Genomic DNA, 23,137 nt, shown 5'->3' on the forward strand with positions numbered 1-23,137 from the left:
CACTTAGCTGTGTTCTTCTAAGAAACAACCATGGCAGCTTCCCCTGGGAGACAAGATCTGGGTGCAGGATCAAATCCACCTTGCCGCTTAATCCAGTGTGACCTTGGGCAAGTTATTTAACCTTTCTATATTTCAGTGTCAGGATCTGTAAAGTGAGTTGGTGATAACTATTTCTCAGGATTGCTGGTAGGATTAAGTGAAGTAAAATATGTAAAGCACTCTGACAGTGAATGGCATATATACTAAATGCTCAATATAGGGTATGGCTTATCAATATTTGAAATACTACTATTCCAATTTAGAAAATGATACTGCCCATTGTTATGAAGCTCAAATAAGATAATGAACATAGATGCCTATAAAAGCAACAGAAGATGTACAATACAGGTGAGGACTAATTATGATTGTGAGGAGAGAGAACTCGACACAAGCATAAATTCTGCTGAGCTACTTCAGACAGTGTGAGTTACCCTTAATGTAACAAAATATCTTTAAAAGCAATAAAACCTGTAAGGGCTTCATCCAGTGACAATTCCCAAATTAACATAAAATTTGCCAAGCTTTGGCAATCCTGAACAAAGCTGCCTTCCAATGAGTTTTGGGTGAGATAAGATGTTCAATACAAGACTTCCAGCTCTGTCCCTCATGTAATTAGCAGTTCTTAATCCCTACCCCTTTGAAGAAGCAGCCACTAATTTAGGGATATCCTTTACTGAAGAAAGACTGCCTCAGCAGGAAGTTGATGGTCCTGGCTGGCCCAAGTACCAGAACCTAACCCTTATCCACCCCAGGCTCCCAATCTCGCCCCCACTTAAGGGACTTGCCCTTCCTTTCGTCTACCTTCAACTCTGGAGCCAAACCAAGTATCTCTCATTATTGTCTCTGTAGCCCATCAGAGAGCATCCCTAATCCCAACACGCCCACGTACACACACACACACACACACACAAATACATGCACACACATGCAGATGCACAAACACACGCAAGCACACCTGCACCTCCCTCTCCCCCTCCCTCCCTTCCTTTCTTCCTCTCTCCCCTTGGAATGACCTCCACTCTCATCCCAGGCACTGGCAGGAATGCACACACTACCTTAGCTTCTCACACTGCTTCTCACACTACGTTAGGCTTCTCACACTGCCTTACAGTGACCACACAGAATAACCACAGAACTCTCAGCACAGGGGGACTGGTGAACCAGGTCATGCGCCCATTTTAAAAAGTCAAGAAACAGGTGGCCAAACCTCAGGACGAACTGCAGATTCAGAGGTTATTTCTTCCTTCCTCGGGCAAAGATTTTATTTGCCTCACTCTATGACAAAACTTGTCATTTTGCCTCAAACAGGCACTCTGACGCTTTGAAATGAGGAATACAAAGCATAAAATAACCACCAATAATGGCAAGCAGAGAGTCCCCTAACCACAGCCTTCTGTAGAGTCTAGAGGTCTTCCCAGCTCTCAGGGAAAGTTTGCCACCCTCAGTGGGGGAGATAACTGGCCATGAGTGGATCAAACACATTATAAGATATTCCTGTGTAATGTACTTCTCATCATCTGCCCCACTCAACCATTATTAAGGTTTTGGGATTTAGAACACACACACACACCTGTATACATACACACATATACACACCTATAAACACACATACATATACACACCTATATACATACATTCACACATATATACATACCTACACATATATACACACCTATACACACACATATACACATCTATACACACACACCTATATACATACATTCACACATATATACATACCTACACACATATACACACACGTATACACACATATACACATCTATACACACACACCTATATACATACATTCACACATATATACATACCTACACACATATACACACATACACATCTATACACACACACATATACACACCTATATACATACATTCACACATATATACATACCTACACACATATACACACACGTATACACACATATACACATCTACACACACACCTATATACATACATGCACATAAACACACATATACATACCTATACACACACACCTATATACATATATACACATATATACACACCTATATACATACAAACATATATACACATAACTATATACACACATATACACACCTATACACACATACATACCTATATACATACATACACATATATACACACCTATGTACATAAACATGTATATGCACCTATGCACACACACATATACACACATACACATATATACACACCTATATACGTATATACACACATATACACACCTATATACACACACATATATATATACACACTTATACCTTACACACGCACACACACACAATCTTAGAAAATAAATGACAGTGGGAAAGATACTCAAGCCCATGGGTTTTCAGATCTTAAGAACAGAAGGACCACTCCCATTCTCTCTCTCCTGCCCCCATCCTGCCTGCTCCATGGACACAGAAGTGGCCTCAGAAACGGGGAGGGACAACTGGACTAACGTTCTCTTTATGATTTGCAAGATACCTATGCTTTTGCAGACTCTCACGTTATACTTTTAGACAGAAGCTAGATTTCAAAAAAGGGCTGTGGGGAGACAGGGCTGGGGAGTCCCAGGTGGAGCCAGGGGCTATTGCTCCCTAGTCCCTCTGTCGCCACGTGGTGAAGGGTTTGCGTGGATACTGCACCCTTGTCACCCCTCACCCTGACTCAGGACATTGCTGCTTTATTTCTGTCCCCTGCCCCTGAGAACATTCGAATTTATGAGCCCTGATCAAGTCCACTCTACTTGTTCCACAAATGAGAAAACATAAAGCCCACCACAGGAAAGTCACTCGCTGAAATCTTCTCTTTTATACCCAACTAAGTGCTTTGGAACCTCTATTTCTAGTGCAGAATCTTGAGTCAGGGACACAGTCTTGTCTGGAAGTTCCCTCCACCAGCTAAATAACCTTCGACCTTAGAATTGGTTGATCTTCAAGACTCCTTCACCTTCATGCACTAGTCACTATGCGTTATCATGCTCAAATAGCGACCTGCAGAGTCCTCCACATGCCGGGCCTAGAGCTCTGTGTACACTCTAGATATTCCCAGGATGATTCTGGGGAGGCACATTATTCACACAATTTTACAAATGAGGAAGGTAAGGCTCAGAGCAAGGGCACACAGATGGGACCTGGACTGTACTTGAGCTCAGGTCTCTCTGATACCAAACCTACATATCTTGCATATCTTGTGTATGCCTTGCTGTCTTCCAGATGTCTACCATCTCCTTCAATGAGACATAAAATCAGAACTCATTTGGCCCTGAACAAAATCAAATGCTAGGGTTACCAGTGAAACAGCAGAAAAAGGCTCTGCCTGTCTACCTGGGATTGTCACATGGTTTCTGTGTATTTGCAGCTGCTCCTGCTACACTAGACGTTCCCTCAAGGAAGGCGCTTTGCCTTATGTGTTTTGGCCTCTCCTATGTGTATGGTCACTTAATACTGCTTGGAGGTATTGCTCAACAGCTTCTGATTTTAGTTTCTGATCAAATTTTACCAAAATAGGCCTCTTGCGAGGATGCATTTCATACCCCTCTGTGGGTCCTTAGAAAGGTCCTTTCTTCTCTGGTCATCGCTTATGCCCTCTCCTACTTCGATCTACCCTTGGGAAAGTATATCTCAAGGTACACAAAATCACAGGTTTGGTTTTTGCAAATAAAACACGTTGTTTTCAGAGCAGTAAGAGATAAGCCTGGCCAAGATGGCAAAACCTCGTCTACTAAAAATAAAAAAATAACCGGGCGTGGTGGTGCACGTCTGTAGTCCCAGCTACTCGGGAGGCTGAGGCGGGAGAATCGCTTGAACCTGGCGGGCACCTGACCTCAGGTGATCCACCCACCTGGCCTTTAGTTTAGGTTAACTTTGAAGCAAGGATGATAATAGTTCCTCCCTAAAACTGGTCCTCTCCCTGCTGGGGGATGAAAATCGCCTTTGTAAGACTAAGGAAAGGCCACAAGATTAGAATTTTGGAAAAGGCCTGAATTCTGCGAAGAGGTAGGCATAAAGGACAACCAGCCACTGTCCCCCAGCTTACCTTGCTACAATTCCCTTACTGCTCAGGGAACACAAGTTGTGTTCACTGCTTTCTAATTTTTCCGAAGTAAATTAGGCAACAAATCCAACTCTAAGTGGTAAAACAAAACAAAACAAACAAACAAACAAGAAACATATTTGCAAAGTACTTGAATATCAAAGGAAGCAGTTGTTTTAGAAGTAGCATCAGTTAATGAGTAGTGGTAATACTTACAACCCATATGATGATCAACCTTCTGGATAAATAAGGGTCAATATTCCAGTGAGTGAATGGAAGAAACGTGATGTAGAACACTTCTTGGCCCAAAGCAGCTGAAAATTGGAATAGGTAATAGTAGAAATAATTCTTCACGACATACTTCTGTACATAAGCCTAAAAGACAAAAGTTAGAAGACTCTGTGAGTTCATGCAACATGTCAAGTTTTAAACATCTCTGTCTAAAACTCACAGGTCTCAGTTGCCAAGACGCTGCTTCCTCTCCCATTATGTTATTAAGATATCGTTACTGTCATTGAACACTTTTTCAACCTCAATTTATTCAAACAAACACAGAGGCTGTGATTTTTTTGTAAAATCAAATAAGTAATATCCAAGACAGAAGTACCAGGAGAAGACACACCAAAAAAAAAAAAAAAGCCAAAAACTTTTTCTTGTATATGCAGAAAGCTAGAAACCTGGAGAAAGTCAACTGTGTTAGGACATTATATGGGTCTCTGCAATAGGCAGAGTTAATGCTTCCCTCAAAGATTTCTATGTCCTAAATCCTAGAACTGAATATATTACCTTACAGGGCAAAAGAGACTTCAAATATGCAATTAGTGATCTTTCTATTTTCAAATTTGCATTGATACATAATGATTGTACACATTTGTGAGGCACATGTAATATTTTCATCCATACATAGAACACATAATGATCAGTCAGGGTACTTCAGATGTCTGTCACCTCAAACACTTTTCTTTGTGCTGGGAACATTTCAGATATTTTCTAGCTATTCTGAAATATACAATAACTTATTCTTCTTTTTTTTTTTGAGACGGAGTTTTGCTCTTGTTGCCTAGGGAGTGCAATGGCATGATCCCAGCTCACCACAACCTCTGCCTCCTGGGTTTAAGTGATTCTTCTGCCTCAGCCTCCCGAGTAACTGGGATTACGGGCATGTGCCACCACACCCAGCTAATGTTGTATTTTTAGTAGACATGGGGTTTCTCCATGTTGGTCAGGCTGGTCTCGAACTCCTGACCTCAGGTGATCCGCCCACCTCAGCCTCCCAAAGTGCTGGGATTACAGATGTGAGCCACCATGCCTGGCCTGACAATAACTTATTCTTAACTGTAGTCACCCTATTGTGCTATCGAACACTATAACTTATATCTTCTAATTGTATATTTGTATGCATTAAACAACCTCTCTTCATCCCCTCTCCTTCCCAGCCTCAGATTAATAATCTTGAGATGGGGAGATTAGTCTAGATTTTCTGGGTGGGCTCAACCTAATCACAAGGATTTTTTTTTTTTTTTTTTTTTAGAAATGGAAGGAGGAGGCAGAATGGTCAAAGTCAGAGAACCATTTGAAGATGCTAAGCTGCTGGCTTTGGTGATGGAGAGAGTGGCCGTGAGTCAAGGAATCTGGATAGCAGCCTCTAGGAGCTGGAAGAAAGCAAGGAGTCAGATTCTTCCCTCCAGCCTCCAGAAGAAATACCACCCAGCTGACACTTTCATTTTGGCTAAATAAGATCCACTTTGGACTTCTGACCTATAAGAGAAAAAATCTGAAACTGCTTTTGCAAAGATTATGAAAGAGAAGTCTAGCCTGGCTGACTCTATCTTGCTTCTAGCCTCACAGGCTGGCTGTAATTGCTCACTCCTGGGCGTAGGCCAGGCTACCCATGGGAGGAATTTAGGTTAGTTTAGTTTGTTTATTATTTATTTATTTATTTATTTATTTTTTGAGAGACGGAGTCTCGCTCTGTCGCCCAGGCTGGAGTGCAGTGGCCGGATCTCAGCTCACCGCAAGCTCCGCCTCCCGGGTTCACGCCATTCTCCTGCCTCAGCCTCCCGAGTAGCTGGGACTATAGGCACCTGCCACCTCGCCTGGCTAGTTTTTTGTATTTTTTAGTAGAGACGGGGTTTCACCGTGTTAGCCAGGATGGTCTGGATCTCCCGACCTCGTGATCCGCCCGTCTCGGCCTCCCAAAGTGCTGGGATTACAGGCTTGAGCCACCGCGCCCGGCCTATTTTTTATTATTTATTTATTTATTTATTTATTTTTGAGACAGAGTCTCGCTTTGTCACCCAGGCTGGAGTGCAATGGCACTATCTTGGCTCACCACAACCTCTGCCTTCCAGGTTCAGGTGACTCTCCTGCCTCAGTCTCCAAAGTAACTGAGACTGCAGAAGTGCACCACCACACCTGGCTTATTTCTGTATTTTTAGAGAGATGCGGTTTCACGAAGTTGTCCAGGCTTATCTCCAACTCCTGACCTCAGGTAATCTGCCTGCCTTGGCCTTTAGTTTAGGTTAACTTTGAAGCAAGGATGATAATAGTCCCTCCCTAAAACTGGTCTGCTCCCTGTTGGGGGATGAAACCACCTTTGTAAGACTAATGAAAGGCCACAATATTAGAATTTTGGGAGAGGCCTGAATTCTGCTAAGACATAGGCATAGTTAAAGGACAACCAGCCACTGTCCCCCAGCTTATGTTTCTACAATTCCCTTACTGCCCAGGAGTCATGTGACCAGAGGTCACAAGGTTTATAACTTCTCCAGTTGCTCCTATATCGTCATCATCGTCATATAACATCAGTATCGCAGAACCTAAGATTTGTCTTTTGAGATGTTTTCCAGACTTTTGCATTCTGGTGACCAACTGACTCTACCTGGACCCATGATGACTCATGACTCCACTGGTCCTGTGGCCCCCACCCAGAGGCTGATGGGAGTAATAAACTCTCGTCTGCAACTTGGCTAGCTGGCCCTGCATTAATTAAATTCTTTCTCAACTGCAATACAACTGTCTCAGTGAATTGGTTTTACTTGTGCAGCAAGAAGAATCCATTGGGAGATTACAAATTTGCATTTTAAGCCACTAAGTTTGTGGTCATTTGTCACAGCAGCAATAGATAACTGATACAAAGATGTTAGAAAAATCACTTGCCTCTGAACTTTATATATTCACCTTTTAAATAGGTCTAATGAAGTTAACCCATCACAATGATGGTTTGAGAAACACTTAGCAGAAAGTACACACGAGACCTGTTAAAATGCATTCTCATTTTTAAACATCCTTTTCTTCCTGCTTATCCTGGTAGTGTGCAGAAAAGAAAGGCTTAGGGAGTTAAAACAGAAAATCAGCAATCTAGTAAAAAATATGGTAAACGCCTTTACATTATGGTATGTTAACAACTTAAAAAACAAAACATAGTCACCCTGTTACATGAAATTAAAGAGTAGAATTTTAATGCTACTTAAGGTAGTCATAAACTTTATAAAATAAAATCAAAGCAAAATGCCAACACTAAAACAGGAGAGAAAAAGAGGCATCACTGTTACAGGGAGATTTTTCTCAAGACTCTTGGAGATCTGGATTTTTGTTTTGTTTTACTCTACACAAAGTCCGAGGTTCTTGAATCTCAGGGGATTTCAGAGAACAAGTTATGTTTGTTTATGTATTTATTCTGTAAATATTCATTCTGTGCCTATGATGTCCAGCACCTGTACTAAGTGCTAAGCATATTTGGAAGAGCCAGGTGTGATGTCTGTTTCAACAAGCTCTTATGGGAGAAGGGCGGCAGAGTACAATTTGGAGGAATAAATTTTTAAAGGATCATTGTTGTATTTAAGGCCTTAAAAAAGGCTGAGAGTACTTTTATACTTCAGAAGTAAAAAAAAAAAAAAAAAAAAAGACCTTGGAAACTGCAAGAACATAACTGTACTTGACACTATTGGCTATCAAGTATGCATTCCTCTCTTTTACCTCCCTAAGAGGTTCGCAGCTTTGTTCCAGCATCTCTACCTCCCCCACACAGCCCTGAGGGAAAGTTGACACTGCTCTCTGGGAATGGATTTAGATTCATCCAAAGGAGTCACGATAAGCATAAGAATTCAGTCTCAAGCGCAGTGCACAGGACTACTGGGAGACAGTTACTGGTCAGGGGTAAGTACATGTAATCTAAAAAGGGGTCTCCTATCAGGGATAAACTTTACTTCCAAGTGAATTCGAATGAAAGAGAATGGTAATACATCAATCCTAAACACGAATGACAATAATGCACAAATGAATTAGATAAGGAAGTGTATAGTTTCACCTCTCTAAGATATCATGGTTGCATTTGCAAAACAAGGACAAGGGTCTAAGACAAATAAGTGACAAATGCCTCTCTCTAGAGTGGAATCACGAACTGCCTGAGGTAAGGACTAATCTCTGCAGGTTCTGTTTACAAATATACAATCCAATAGGCCTGATCTTAAGGCACACCCTATAAAGAGCTCCTTTTTAGCCCACCAGCTACCAGATACACCTGGTAATCTTTCCAGCTTTGAAGTTTTCCAAGGATAAATTTTGCCAAACTGTAACAAACCCCTCGCTGGTATCATTTCATGACACCCAAGTGTTATATGACATGATAAGTACTCAGCAACAATCATTTCCCTACTCTAGAGATCGACCTGAGACCACGTTCAATATCTTAATCCTAGTAAACAATTGAAAAGATCACCAAAAATGACAGCAAACTGCTTTAGCGCTACATATCACTAACTAATATCTTTAGACAGGCTTTTTCACAATCTCTCAGGAATTTGTTTTTTGAGGGAAAAGCTAACTATTCTCTAACTCTTCTCAGGAACGGAATAACCAAAGATGAAGTTTAAAATATCAGCATATATAGATGACACTTCAAGGATTTCTTAGATAACTTCTCTGTATACATGACTGAATAGCTTGAGAGTCAATTTAAATTCTTTAAATTCTTGGGGGCTTAGATGTACCTAAATAAAACAACTGCAGGCCTCTGAGCCCAAGCCAAGCCATCGCATCCCCTGTATACGCCCAGGTGGTCTGAAGTAACTGAAGAATCACAAAAGAAGTGCAAATGCCCTGCCCCGCCTTAACTGATGACATTCCACCACAAAAGAAGTGAAAATGGCCGGTCCTTGCCTTAAGTGATGACATTACCTTGTGAAAGTCCTTTTCCTGGCTCATCCTGGCTCAAAAAGCTCCCCCACTGAGCACCTTGTGACCCCCACTCCTGCCCGCCAGAGAACAACCCCCTTTGACTGTAATTTTCCTTTATCTACCCAAATCCTATAAAACGGCCCCACCCTCATCTCCCTTCGCTGACTCTCTTTTTGGACTCAGCCCGCCTGCACCCAGGTGATTAAAAGCTTTATTGCTCATACAAAGCCTGTTTGGTGGTCTCTTCACATGGACATGCATGACAACAACATGTACTTGTCTTTTTACTTTTATTTTTAAATTTTTCTTTAGATTCTGGGATACATGTGTAGAATGTACAGGTTTGTTACATAAGTATGCATGTGCCATGGTGGTTTGCTGCACCTATCAACCCATCATCTAGGTTTTTTTTTTTTTTTTTTTTTGAGATGGAGTCTTGCTCTGTCGCCCAGGCTGGAGTGATGGAGTGCAGTGGCGCGATCTCGGCTCACTGCAAGCTCTGCCTCCCGGGTTCACGCCATTCTCCTGCCTCAGCCTCCGGAGTAGCTGGGACTACAGGCACCCGCCACTACGCCCGGCTAAATTTTGTGTTTTTTAGTAGAGACGGGGTCTCACCATCATCTAGGTTTTAAGCCCCGCATGCATTAGCTATTTGCCCTGATACTCTCCCTCCCCTTGTCCCCCACACCCTGACAGGCCCCGGTGTGTGATGTTCCCCTCCCTGTGTCCATGTCTTTTCATTGTTCAACTCCCCCTTATGAGTGAGAACATGTGGTGTTTGGTTTTCTGTTCCTGTGTTAGTTTGCTGAGAATGATGGTTTCCAGCTTCATCCATGTCGCTGCAAAGGACACGAACTCATTCTTCTTAAAGGCTGCATGGTATTCCATGGTATATATGTACCACATTTTCTTTATCCAGTCAATCATTGATGGGCATTTGGGTTTGTTCCAAGTCTTTGCTATTGTAAATAATGCTGCACTAAAACATAAAACAACACGTATTTGTCTTTTTTAGAAGAAGAGTTTCCTTTGTAGTAAATCTCAGTGTGTGTGACTTCAATACATCTTTGGAAATAGTAGGAATTTCAGTTCCAGTGTGTGCGTTGGTCCCACTGGGAACAGTTAGAGAAGGAAGAAATGGTGGTTAGAAATGGTAGGTAAAATAGAATGGTAAAGAAGAGAGGAGCAAAAGCTGAGAGCAATGAAACCAAGTTCCAGAATCCTACTTGAGCTACCTACCTGAGCTGATGGCTCAGGCTTTGATGGCAGGCTTTGAGGAGAGCCACTCTTAGAAATAAAATGCTTCAGTCAGGCGTGGTGGCTCATGCCTGTAATCCCAGCACTTTGGGAGGTCGAGGCAGGTGGATCACGAGGTCAGGAGTTCAAGACCAGCCTGGTCAAGATGGTGAAACCCCGTCTCTACTAAAAATACAAAAAATTAGCTGGGCATGGTGGCGGGTACCTGTAATCCCAGCTACTCTGGAGGCTAAGGCAGAGAATTGCTAAAATCTGGAGAGGCGGAGGTTGCAGTGAGGCGAGATTGCGCCACTGCACTCCAGCCTGGGCAACAGAGCGGGACTCTATCTCAAAAAAAAAAAAAGAAAGAAATAAAATGCTTCTTAGCATGCATCTCATCTGTCACACAGCAAATGAAGAAGTGTCTGACAAACAAGAAATGATAAAATGAAAATTACCCACATACCGATTATTACTAGCTGCAAAATGTCACTGATACTCCTTATGAGTGGTTATTTATTGGTTTACTTTTCTGAAAGTTTTTTTTTTTTTAAAGGGTTTTCCTAGGGCTCCTTATTATCTCAGGCTCCCAACCCCATCCATATTTCCTTTTAGGTCATAAATTCTTTAAATGCACATTCTTCTAAAATGGGATTTTTCAGCCATTTCACCTTGTGGTTGTAGAAGAGCTACTCTATCTTGCTGATATTGGAGTATTCAGCGTCGTTTGCAAGGCTACCTTCAATGTATAAATAAACCAGGGAAGAAGAGGAGGCATGCAGATTGACTGCATGGTGGAAGAAAAAGAACAATGAGAATGTATGACTTACTGACTAAGCTCTGCCAATGAACACCTGAACAGCGCTTTGCTTTCCAAACACACACAAAGGAGTCCTAAATGCAAATGAACTATACCCAGGTCAGTGCCACTGGATATAATAAGGGCTGATCCAGACAGCAGAGGAGCGAATGCCCAGCAGACTTGGCAGCCAGCCCAGCTTTTGAGTTTTCAAAGGAGGAAACAAGAAATAGCTTTCAGTCAAAACAACGTGTGACCTTGGGGGAGTCAATTTGCCTTTCTGATCCTCAACAGCCTCAACTGCAAAGAATGCAAAGGATGGAGAAGGATTAGCTCAGTTGCTTTTTAATGTACAATTTTGTTTTTTTACAAGGAAGGAAAGGCTCATTAAATAAAATGTTATCGTAGGGCCTACTATATAAAATAATACAAGATTGAAAGTACTGTACTAATTGGCTGAAAGTGAAGAACGGTCCACCAAACTTCTATCTGAGGCCAGCTCCACCTCGCCCCACAACAACCCCATGCTCCAGTCCTTCTCTGGAGTGAGCATCCTCTCAGAGCAGAACAGCTCAGTAATCAGTCTGAAAATCACTGATCTCAACCTCTTCCAGACCCCAGATTTCACCTTCCTGTAATTAGCTTTTAGTCTCGAGTACACAGGCTATAGCTATTCTGACCTTGAGGTCTTTAAATAATTTGATAAACTGTAGACCAATGTCATTGCAAGGTCATATTACTTCCTCTTTTTTTTTTTTTTTTTTTTTTCAGATTAGAGCTGTAAATATACAGTTTCTTCCAAAGGTCAAGTCTAAGATACTCCACCACTTCAACAGAGCCAGGAGGTCACATCTGGGCAGGGGGGATGGTAATCTGCAACTCTAAGCCATCCAGTTTAATTGGAAGCGGCAGAAAGAGCTTGTTTTCTGGGGCTGAGAGAGATAAAATCTACACAGGGTACAACTCAGTCTTATTTTAAATAATGTTAAGATCCAAAACTCTTTTACAGAACACACCAAGAAGCAGTCTTCCCTCCACAGTGGCTTTGCTTTTGGAGTTTTGCAGACTGACTAGAGGGAAGCAAATGAAATGAATATGGAGTGAACGGACCTGGCCAGCAGGGAAGAGGGAAGGCCTAGGGGAGAGGGAAACAGATGCCGGAGGCGAAGTGTCTCAGATTGAACTCAGGCTGCCTACGCTTCCTACCTGGATAATTTTGCATAAATGACTTGATCTCCCTGAGCTTCAGCTTCCTCACCTGCAAATGGGAATAATAATAGTCCATAGCACACAGAGACTTTGGGAGGATGAAACAAGATCATGTTGATGGTGTGTGCAGGGTGCTCAAATCAGAGCAGGCAAAGAAATATCTCAATAGGACATGGCTGTTGATGATGATGATGATGGATGGTGGAGACAGTAGCAGTGAGGATTCTAGAAAGCACTTCCCAATTGTAATATGCATCCGAATGACCTTGGCATCTTGTTAATGAGCAGATTTTGATGTAGTTGACCTGGGGCAGAGGGGAGACGTCTCAGCAGCGCAGGTGATGTTGATGTTGCCATGTTGCTGGCCCATGGACCTCACTGTGAGTAGCTTTAGGATCAAGAACACCTCAGCAAATGGTTTTTCAACACAAAAGTAAGGCTCTCAGATTTAATCCTCCGTATTAGAGGATGTCTCAACTGGCATTAAGAGAGTAAGTAACATGATCCAGGTGATAGATTAAAATGCCGGTGACAAACCAGAGGGGAACAGTGAGCAGATTCCATGGAGGATCCTGCAACAGTCCACACACAGGAACTGAGTCCAGACAAGCACCTCAACACTAGAAAGTACCAAAGGGAAAGCACAGGTAAGACATGCCCCCTGAGATAGCAGCCGGATCAAATGACGGATTGATGATGCCGAAAGAAATATGCTACCGTGTTTCTTGCCTTGATTTGAGAGAGGTTTATGTAAATACTGGAACAACAAATTAGAAATTAGTTAAGAAGGAGTAATGAAGTTTGAAAGCCTTTCCTAACTTCTCAGAGCATCACAATACCAAAAAGACCAAACCATGCTTTTCTAAGAAGGACTTTTGCACTATTGTCAGAATCCTGGCTTAGAAACAGGTTTCTCAGGCCTTTGCAGGGAACATCTGTCATTATGTTTCCTGAAAATAAAAACTAAAAGGGGAGAAGCTCATTAAGATCAATGGTTTCTGGAAACTCTAAACTTTTTTTTTAAACCCAACCTGGCTAGGAAATTGTCATTTTAACTACATCTGGAATAATCTACATTTGACCTAAATAGGCCTACACACTCATTCTCATCAGCTTCTGAGGGTTGTCACATGTCACATGCTTGTCCGAGATCATTCTCAAGGTAGGCCTGAACATCCTTGGGTGCTTGGGATTGTGGACGGTGACAGGAATCAGTCTATGGTCTGTGGATTGACAGCCATTTATGAAGACCAGGGCCTCCTCCAAAAAATTCCTTCCAAGGTTAGAGTGGTGTCCCCGAAGGGAGATTAAGGACTAGAACTCTACGTTGTCTTGTTCGCTGATTTTTTTTTTTTTTTTTTGAGATGGATTCTCGCTGTGATGCCCAGGCTGGGGTGCAATGGTGCAAACTTAGCTCACTGCAACTTCTGCTTCCCAGGTTCAAGTGATTCTCCTGCCTTAGCCTCCTCCCCAGTAGCCGGAACTACAAGCGTGCACCACCACGCCTGGATAAGTTTTTGTATTTTTAGTAGAGAGAGGGTTTCACCATATTGCCCAGGCTGGTCTCAAACTCCTGACCTCAAGTGATCCGCTCGCCTCAGCCTCCCAAAGTGCTGGGATTACAGGGGTGATACACTGCGCCCAGCCTTTGTTAGCTGATTCTTATACTCAGTGTACTTTCAGCCAGAATTTCAAATCTGTAGCCTAGAGACAAGGAAAGGCAAATCTTAAGAAACTTGGTGCTTCTTTTAATAGAATCTATCCCTTAAAGTTTTGATTCCACTGTCCCTTTCTGAAAGACTGGGCTTTGGCAGCATGCCATCACATACCACAGAGATGGAATCGCTGAAAAATAAACACTCCCTCCAAGTTAGTAGAAGACACCAACTAGCATGTTAACACACCAGGTACACACTAAGCAATGCCCAACATTTAAAAAAGAATTGAAGGCCAGGCGCAGTGGCTCACACCTGTAATCCCAGCACTTTGGGAGGCCGTGGCAGGCAGATCATGAGGTCAGGAGATCGAGACCATCCTGGCTAACATGGTGAAACCCTGTCTCTACTAAAAATACAAAAAATTAGCCAGGCATGGTGGCACGCACCTGTAGTCCCGGCTACTTGGGAAGCTGAGGCAAGAGAATCGCTTGAACCTGGGAGGTGGAGGTTGCAGTGAGCCGAGATTGCACCACTGCACTCCAGCCTGGGTGACACAGCGAGACTCCATCTAAAAAAACATTTTAAAAGTTGAAAACAGCAAAGTTTTTCCAAACAGGGGTCATGTCTACATAGAACATTCATTCACTGTGTATGCTTCAGTGATGTAAGGTTGACAATAAATAAGACTATTTTTAACTTATTATTTTTAAGTAGAGATGCAGTCTCACTATGTTGTTCAGGCTGGTCTTGAACTCCTGGCTTCAAGCAATCCTCCTCCTTTGGCCTCCCAAGGTGCTGGGATTTCAGGCATAAGCTACCACACCCAGCTAGCAAGACTACTTCATTTAGCAATAAGTGCTATGACGAAATTAAAGCAGGATAATGGGCTACAAAGTGATCTATGTGTGTCTGGGGATGCTCGCCACAGAGGAGCCATTTGAGCTGAGCCCTGGATAAGGAGAGGCGTTGGTTCTTTGGGGGTCTGTGGGTCAGAGAGAGAACCCTTAGTGAAAGGCCTCGAGCAGGAGGCAGCTCTGCTTGCTGGGACATGTGTGAAAGAGACAGAGAGGAGATGACGTCAAGAGCAGACGTGAAACCCAGCCCAGACTTGGGACTGAGACTGGAAGGAGCAGAAAGCCACGGGAGGGTTTTAAATGGGAGCACAGCTGGATTTACTCTGGTGAGACTAAAACAAATTTTGGCTCTGAAACAGGGGGATGAAGCTCTGCTTTAATTCTTTTGTTTTTTGATTTCTTAAACTTGGTGAGAAAATACCATTAATTCCCAGTTCTGAACTTAGAAGCCACTGGGGTGAAATGGCATCATTTCTACCATGAGGGAGACCTGTGGTGCCCTGAATTCACAAATCTATTTACTAACCTGGCCCTGTCACTTTTAATTACTCTCATTTTTTTTTAAGAGAATCGAGACTTTCCAAACTATAAAGAAAATTAATTGATGATTACTCAGGAAGCCTAAGAAAGACTGACAGTGTCCCTTGAAGGAGAAAAGAGAAGGAACAAAAATGCACAAGGGTTTCTTCTTTCATCTTCAAATGCAGATAGAATTACAAGTTGGGTGATCTAGCCGATGTCTAAGCAGCACTCAGGTGATTAAAATTTCAGGATGGCGAGACTGTACGTCAATAAAATGTAAGGACAACTTCTTGGAGTCAGAGAGCTTGATAGGGAACTGCACACTCATCACTGTCACCCGCATACTGGGTGTTTGTCGGGATCCCTCTGCTGTGCCCAAGGATAAGAGGGTGGGCTAAGGGGACTGAGGCCAATGTGGCTTTGATTTTACAGTGAAATTTCAGTTGTAGTCTTTTACACAATTTGAACTGTTTTCCTCTTGATAATCTATCATATTTCAGCTCATCCTCTGAACACCTAATATCTTTTCTTCCTTTTCCTCAAGGTGAACCAGGACTACAAATTAAGAAATTCTTGAAATTGTGAGACAGTGACCCATGGTGGCAACAATGCTCTTCTTGACTCTAGAAAAGGGTCTTGTAACTAGAAAAAACACTGCCTCATCATCACTTAAAACCCTGTGCCTGGGCTGGGTGCAGTAGCTCACACCTGTAATCCCAGCTCTTTGGGAGGCCGAGGTAGGAGGATCGCTTGAGGCCAGGAGTTTGAGAACAGCCTGGGAAACATAGTGAGACCTGTCTCTACAAAAAAATTTAAAAATTAGCCAGGTACAGTAGCACACACCTGTGGTCCCAGCTATTTGGGAGGTTGAGGCGAGAGAATTGTTTGAGCCTGGGTGGTGGAGGCTGCAGTGAGCCATGACCATACCACTGCACTCCAGCACGGGCAACAGAGTGAGACCCTGTCTCAAAAAAGCAAAAAACAAAAAACCTCTGTACTTGAAGGACACAGCATTTGCTTAGGAACCAAATCTGGGCATAGGATAAGTAGAGGGTTAGAAGCAAGCCTTTATGTGGCTAGGACAGCAATTTGCAGTCATCGTTTCAGAGACCAGGGATATGAGCTTCTGCTAGAGAATTTCTTCCACAGACAATAAGAGAAATTGGCATCGATACAAAGAATAGAAATAACCACGGCCGTTTTTAAAGAGGGCGGGAGAGCCAGCTGCCCTTTAAATAATCAAAATGTCTTAAGAACTTAACTGTTTTTCAAAACATCTTGGATCCGCTAAAACCTGAAACACATTGAACCGAACATTTTTCCATTTAATTGTTAAGTCCTTGTATATGCGGGGGGTATTTGGCAGGCAGATGTTTCTGATTCATTTATATTAACTTATCAAAATGATATTTGGAAGAGCTGTATGATGTTTGAGAAACAGTGTTATAAACTTCAGTTTACTTATTTTCATCCAGGCATTTCCCCTCACCCCAACACACACGTACAGGATTCAGAACTTGGGAGGGTTGATTCAGTCTATTCTAACCTGGCAGCGTGTCCTCACCCATCCCTACCTCCCTTCAAAACACATTTTCTGAAGCATTAAAACACACGGCCAAAATGTAAGAAAGTTATTCAGGCACATACAAAGTTTTTTCTTTGATAATCTTTTATGTACCAAGATTTTAAAAGCAAATAGGTAAATCACAAAAAAACAAAACTGAAGTCTGACAAATTTATCACCAAAGTCAAGGTGGTTTTATCCAAGGGCCTTCCCACTTCCCTCTTTATTTATTTGGGTTAAATGGACACAAAATGTTTAGCTTGGAATTTTCCTTCAAGACAGTCATATTAGTAGGTGCATGTGTACATGGAGAAGGAGGCTGAAGCCAAACGGTATCTTCATGCTACCCCTCCATTTCTTTCTTTTGTTTTTCTTAAAATAGAGACAGGGTCTCACTCTGTAGCCCAGACTGGGCTCAATTCTCAAGAGACTCTTCTGTGGCACCATGACTGACTATCTTTTTTTTTATATTTTGTAGAGACAGGGCCTTACTATGTTCTTGAACTCCTGGCCTCAAGCAATCCTCCTGCCTCCCAAAATGCTGGGATTACAGGCTGCTATGCTCAGCCTCTTCCCCATTTCTTGAATCCAGCCCTTTGCTTTTCAGAGCTCTAAAGGAATCCAAGATGGTAAAGACAGTGCTTGGGAAGGATTTTCCTTTCTTGATGCATCCCAGTTCCTGGGGTGACTGCAGACATGTGGTAGTGGATATCCATGATTAGGCAGGGATGGAACAGACTAAGTGGGGACATAATGGAAGGGGGAGGACATTTTGCCGAGGCAGTCTCGCTGTCTCCACGCACCTCCTAAAGTCTTGTCTACACCAGGAATTCTTGAGAAGTTTCATCAATTTCCATCACATTTTCAAACTGTAGTTCCCCAATGGGAGGCTGTCGCTGAGGAAGTTTAGAGCCATTCGTCACAATAATAAACTCAGGAAAAGCTTTGAAGTTGGGCGCACACACATGAAAGAACATTAAGAAGAAAACCCTGCTGGGTGGGAACAATGGTCCTTCCCACCCAGACTGCCTCCAACCCTGCTTGCTTTGTGCTTTGAGAAATTTTTGTTTCTTTTTCTGATTATCTGATTATCTTTTTTTTTTCTGATTAACATGTTTTACTTGAGAACATCATGGAAGTTCAAAAACTATATAAAAATAAAATCAAAACTGCCATTGTCCCACCCCTCAGACAATCCTCTGAAACACTGCCTGTGGTCTCTTTACTATGCATAATCGTGAGTGCAGGTGGTGGTATGTATCTTAATGAAATTGTGATTGTGATTAAGACTGAAAATCTTAAATTTTAAAGTATTATTACATTGTGAGCATTTCTCTAGGTCCCTAAATATTATTTCAGACCATTCTTTTGACTGAGCTTAGCTTTTTACCTGTCTAGATCCAGTTTTGCTGCGTTTCACTTCCTCATCCACCCATTCTCACAGCAGATCCAACAGCTGACCCCGACAGCAAACAAACCCATCGGACGACCAGTGTTGACGTGAGCATGAGTCTTGTCACCCAAGAGTCTTCTAACTCCCTGCTTACTCCCTGCTCATTTCTGCTCTAACATGAGTCTTGTCACCCAAGAGCCTTTCTAGCTCCCTACTCACTTCTGCTGGGGTACATGGACACCCCATCCCCACGGACCTCTCTCTACCCTGTGCATTCCTTAACCTGACCAAATAGACATCTGTGTTGACCATGTTCCCTGCCACCACCTGCTTGAATTTCTTGGGCTTACGATGTTTGCTTATGTTGTTTTCCTGAGGACCCAAGATCTCCCTGCTACGTTTTGCAAAAGCTTCAAGCATACCCTTTAAGGCCTCTCAAGGGCCACAGCTCAGAGATACACTGCTGAAGAAATAAAGAATGACCTGGGGACAGGCATGACTCATGACGGTCACTGTGCTGAGGCAGAGGGACCATCCCCTAACACATCTCACACAGGTAAAGCCAAGTCCTCTACAATTTGGAAGTCACACGGGTTTGTACACAAGCTGGAGACTTCCTTTGTTGGCTCCAGCCAGCTCCGGTTGAGATAAATGAATATGAACAGAACCTGAGAGAAGGTCCGCAACCCCTGGGCCATGGACTGGTCCCATTAGGAACCAGCAGGAGATGAGCAGAGGACGAGTGAGCATTACCACTTGTGCTCCACCTCCTGTCAGATCAGTGGCCCCATTAGATTCTTATAGGAGCACGAACCTATTGTGAACTCCACATGTGAGGGATCTAGGTTGTGTACTTCTTATGAGAATCTAATGCCTGATGATCTGTCACTGTCTCCCATCACCTTTAGATGGGACTGTCTAGTTGCAGGAAAACAAGCTCAGGGCTCCCACTGATTCTACATTATGGTGAGTTATATAATTACTTCATTATATTAATATATTACAATGTAATAATAATAGAAATAAAGTGCACAATAAAGACAACGTGCTTGAATCATCCTAAAACCATCCTCCCACCTGCCCAGTCCATGGAAAAACTGTCTTCCATGAAACTGGTCTCTGATGCCAAAAAGGCTGGGTACTGCTGCCTAAGAGGGTCTGGGTGTCATCACCAGCCTTGGGACCAACGCTGGACCTGCTAGGTAACTCTGGGGAAGTCTGAACTTACAACTTCACCTTGCAGTGGGGACAACACCAGCTGCTTTACTAAGGCATTTGGAAGAGGAAATGGAGTTGCTTATGTAAATCACATGCTACCCCATCAGGCACACAGCATGTGTTCAATAAATGGCCATTGTATTTGCATTATTTCTATTAACAATGTAAATCACAAGACAATGTCAAAAGAAAGTCGAGTTGGAGTAGAACACAGAGGAGAGAAAGATGGTAAAAAGATTCCATAAACAGCCAAATGTGGTGGCTCATGCCCATAATCCCAGCACTTTGGAAGGCGGGAGAAGGGCTTGAGCCAGGGGGTTCGATGCTGCAGTAAGCTGTTACGATGCCACTGCACTCCAGCCTGGGCAACAGAGTGAGATCCCATCTCTAAATGAATTAACTAACTTAAAGAGATTTTTTAAAAAGGCATCATGAAGGGAGAGGAAAGGAATTCACCCTGGAAGGAAGACTCAAATGTTAACAGAGAAGGGAAAGAGGGACATTCCAGCAGAAAGGAACAGCAAGAGGAGAGGCATGGAAGCTGCGAGGCACTGTGTTCCTGAAACAGTACATGGTCCACGACAGAGCAGCTGGGGTTTGAGGGATTTATAAAGGGAGTTGTAGGCAGCCGAGCTAGAAGTGGAAGCCAAAGCCAGGGAGGAGAGCCCTGGAGGTCGTAATAAGGAGGCTGGGTTTACCACTTGGGTAATAGGGAGCCTTTGAAAGTGCTGGAGCCAAGAGGTGCCATGATCAGAAATGTGCTGCTATAAACATCACCACTGGATTCGTATTCTTGTCTTTTCTAAGTAATTTAGCATTGTTTTCAGATTCAAATGTGTCTTAAGAAAAAGTTGGCCAGGTGCAGTGGCTCACGCCTGTAATCCCAGTACTTTGGGAGGCCAAGGCAAGTGGATAACCTGAGGTCAGGAGTTCAAGATCAGCCTGGTCAACATGGTGAAACCCCGCCTCCACTAAAAAAAATAACAAAAACAATTAGCTGGGTGTGGTGGTGGGCACCTGTAATCCCAGCTACTTGGGAGGCTGAGACAGAAGAATCGCTTGAATTTGGGAGGCAGAGGTTGCAGTGAGCCGAGATCACGCCACTGCACTCCAACCTGGGCAACAGAGTGAGACTCAATCTCAAAAAAAAAGGCAGTCACAGACATGTTGCCATGAAGTTCAACCGCTTATGTCATGTTCTCAGGGGTTTTATATACAACGCAGCCTCTGCCATCCACAGCCCAGCAGCCCCACTGGAGCCTCCCCGTGCTCCCACCTCACATCTAAAATAACAGCTGGCACTCAGGGAGTCTCATGGGTCATCCTGGAAGATGAATAAAGCTTGGTTTCTGTGTTTGGCCTTAGCGCTGCCATGTGGGATCTGACGATACAGTTATTTAGCGAGAAACCACAGGAACAAAAGCAATGTGATAGAACCCAGAGAAAGTGAGTCCTTCTGTGGATGGCAACTGAATGACACAGGTTGTGCAATGCCCACCCCGAGCAAACTTGGAGGCCCTGGGTTTTGACTGAGCCCCATCACCGAGGGTCGCACGTTTCAGATTCCTGCTCTGTAAACAGGGACTGTGGTTCCTATGCCCAAGGAGACAGAGCTTGTTAAAAATACCAAAGTGTGGGAAATGTGGTTCTCATTTCTTTTCACAAGAACACAGTTTCCAGAAAGTGCTATGTGACCAGAACCAATGACCCTGATGCATCAGCAATGGTCAGAGGAACATGATTTTGCATCCTTGATAAAGAAGGGAACCAAAGTTGAACAACTTGCAGTATCTCAGCTTTATAAGGAGGACGGTGAATCAGGAAGAGCATGGAGTTGAAGGCCAGAAGGGAGAAAATAAATGTACAAAGTCCTCACAGCCCTCATTTCAGAATGGTAGACAGAGGTCCATGTTCACAGAGCCTCTGCCCACTGCCCATCTCTGTCTCTCTCTCTCTCTCTCTCTCTGTCTCTCTCAGACACGCACACACACGCCCACACATGCACACACACATGAATGCAGGCACACCACTCTCCCCATGCTTTCTATGCTATCATGGGACCCTGCCATACTAAACCAGTTCATTGTCTGAAATGGAGGTTGCTTTGGTTAAAACAATGACTTCAGCACCATGTGTCCTTGTTCTTTAAAATGTGGCTTCCATGCCAGGTGTGGTGGCTCATGCTTATAACCTCAGCACTTTGGGAGGCCAAGGCAGGCAGATCATTTGAGCTCAGGAGTTTGAGACCAGCCTGGCCAACATGGTAAAACCCTGTTGTCCCTACAAAAAATACAAAAATTAGTCAGGTGTGGTGGCATGTGCCTGTAGTCTTAGCTGCTTGGGAGGTTGGGGTGGGAGAATCACTTGAGCCTGGGATGCGGAGGCTGCAGTGAGCCAAGATTATGCCACTGCACTCCAGCCTGGGAGTCAGAGTGAGACCCTGTCTCAGAAAAAAAAAAAAAAGAAAGAAAGAAAGAAAGAAAGAAAAAGTGTGTCTTCTAGACAAGCAGCATGGCGACTCCTTGAGAGGAATTCAGAATTTCAGGCCCTACCCTAGACCGGCAGAATCAGTGGGAATTTTAACCAGATTCCCAGAGTGATTCTCTTGCACATTAAAGTTTGAGAAGCACTAACCTACATCTATAGAGAAAACAAAATATCTGGATGTATTGAGATTTTGCTGTTCTATCTGGGCCCTACTTAATGTGTACACATGTAGAGGGAAACCACTTCAAAAGTACGAAAGCCCTCAGTGAGGAAGAGGCAAACTAGAGAGACAAAGTCGATTAGTGCTTGCTCTGGGCTGGGGGTGAGGTGAGGGAAACAGGAATGCTTGCTAATGAGAATGGGTTTCTTTTTGGGGTGATGAAAATGTTCTAAAATTGATTGTGGTGATGGTCACAATATACTAAATTGCGAATATACTAAAAACATAGGTAAATTGTATGGTATGTGAACTGTATTTCAATAAAGCTTGAAAAATTTTAAAAGCACTCAGAAGCCTTAGAAATAGCAAACTGAAAACTTCTGACTGTAAAAGAGACCAACCGTAGAGCCAGATCTTAAGGATGCATTAAAGGCCATCTCATCTTTTCATAACTTCATACATAATAAATATCAATAACTTATTTTTCTCTAAAACAGTATAGGACATTTTAGCCCTCTAATAAGTGACGGCTCTGCTGTCCTGGATTGGTGAAATTTTATCAGGGGAATGTTAGGGAGCAGAGTTTCTTTCAACAGAGGCACTGGGCCAGGTGCGGTGGCTCACACCTGTAATCCCAGCACTTTGGGAGGATGCGGCAGCAGGATCGCTTGAGCCCAGGAGTTTGAGACCAGCCTGGTCAACACAGTGACTCCCTATCTCTACAAAAAAAAAAAAAAAGTTGGGCATGGTGTCACTTGCTTGTAGTTCCAGCTAATTGGGAGGAG

The 23,137-nt window shown here is 43.2% G+C and overlaps 1 protein-coding gene across 1 annotated transcript in view; it reads right to left on the reverse strand.

The window, feature by feature from the left end:
- SGPP2 (sphingosine-1-phosphate phosphatase 2) overlaps nucleotides 1-23,137 on the reverse strand; it is a 140,765-nt gene that overhangs the window by 84,329 nt on the left and 33,299 nt on the right. Inside the window, exon 2 of the mRNA XM_033230069.1 lies at nucleotides 4,291-4,449. Within this exon, the coding sequence (XP_033085960.1) occupies nucleotides 4,291-4,449 (159 nt within the window). The remainder of the gene's footprint in view (nucleotides 1-4,290; nucleotides 4,450-23,137) is intronic.

This window comes from Trachypithecus francoisi, unplaced genomic scaffold (genome assembly GCF_009764315.1).
Source record: "Trachypithecus francoisi isolate TF-2019V2 unplaced genomic scaffold, Tfra_2.0 Lachesis_group13, whole genome shotgun sequence".
Classification (NCBI taxonomy): domain Eukaryota; kingdom Metazoa; phylum Chordata; class Mammalia; order Primates; family Cercopithecidae; genus Trachypithecus; species Trachypithecus francoisi.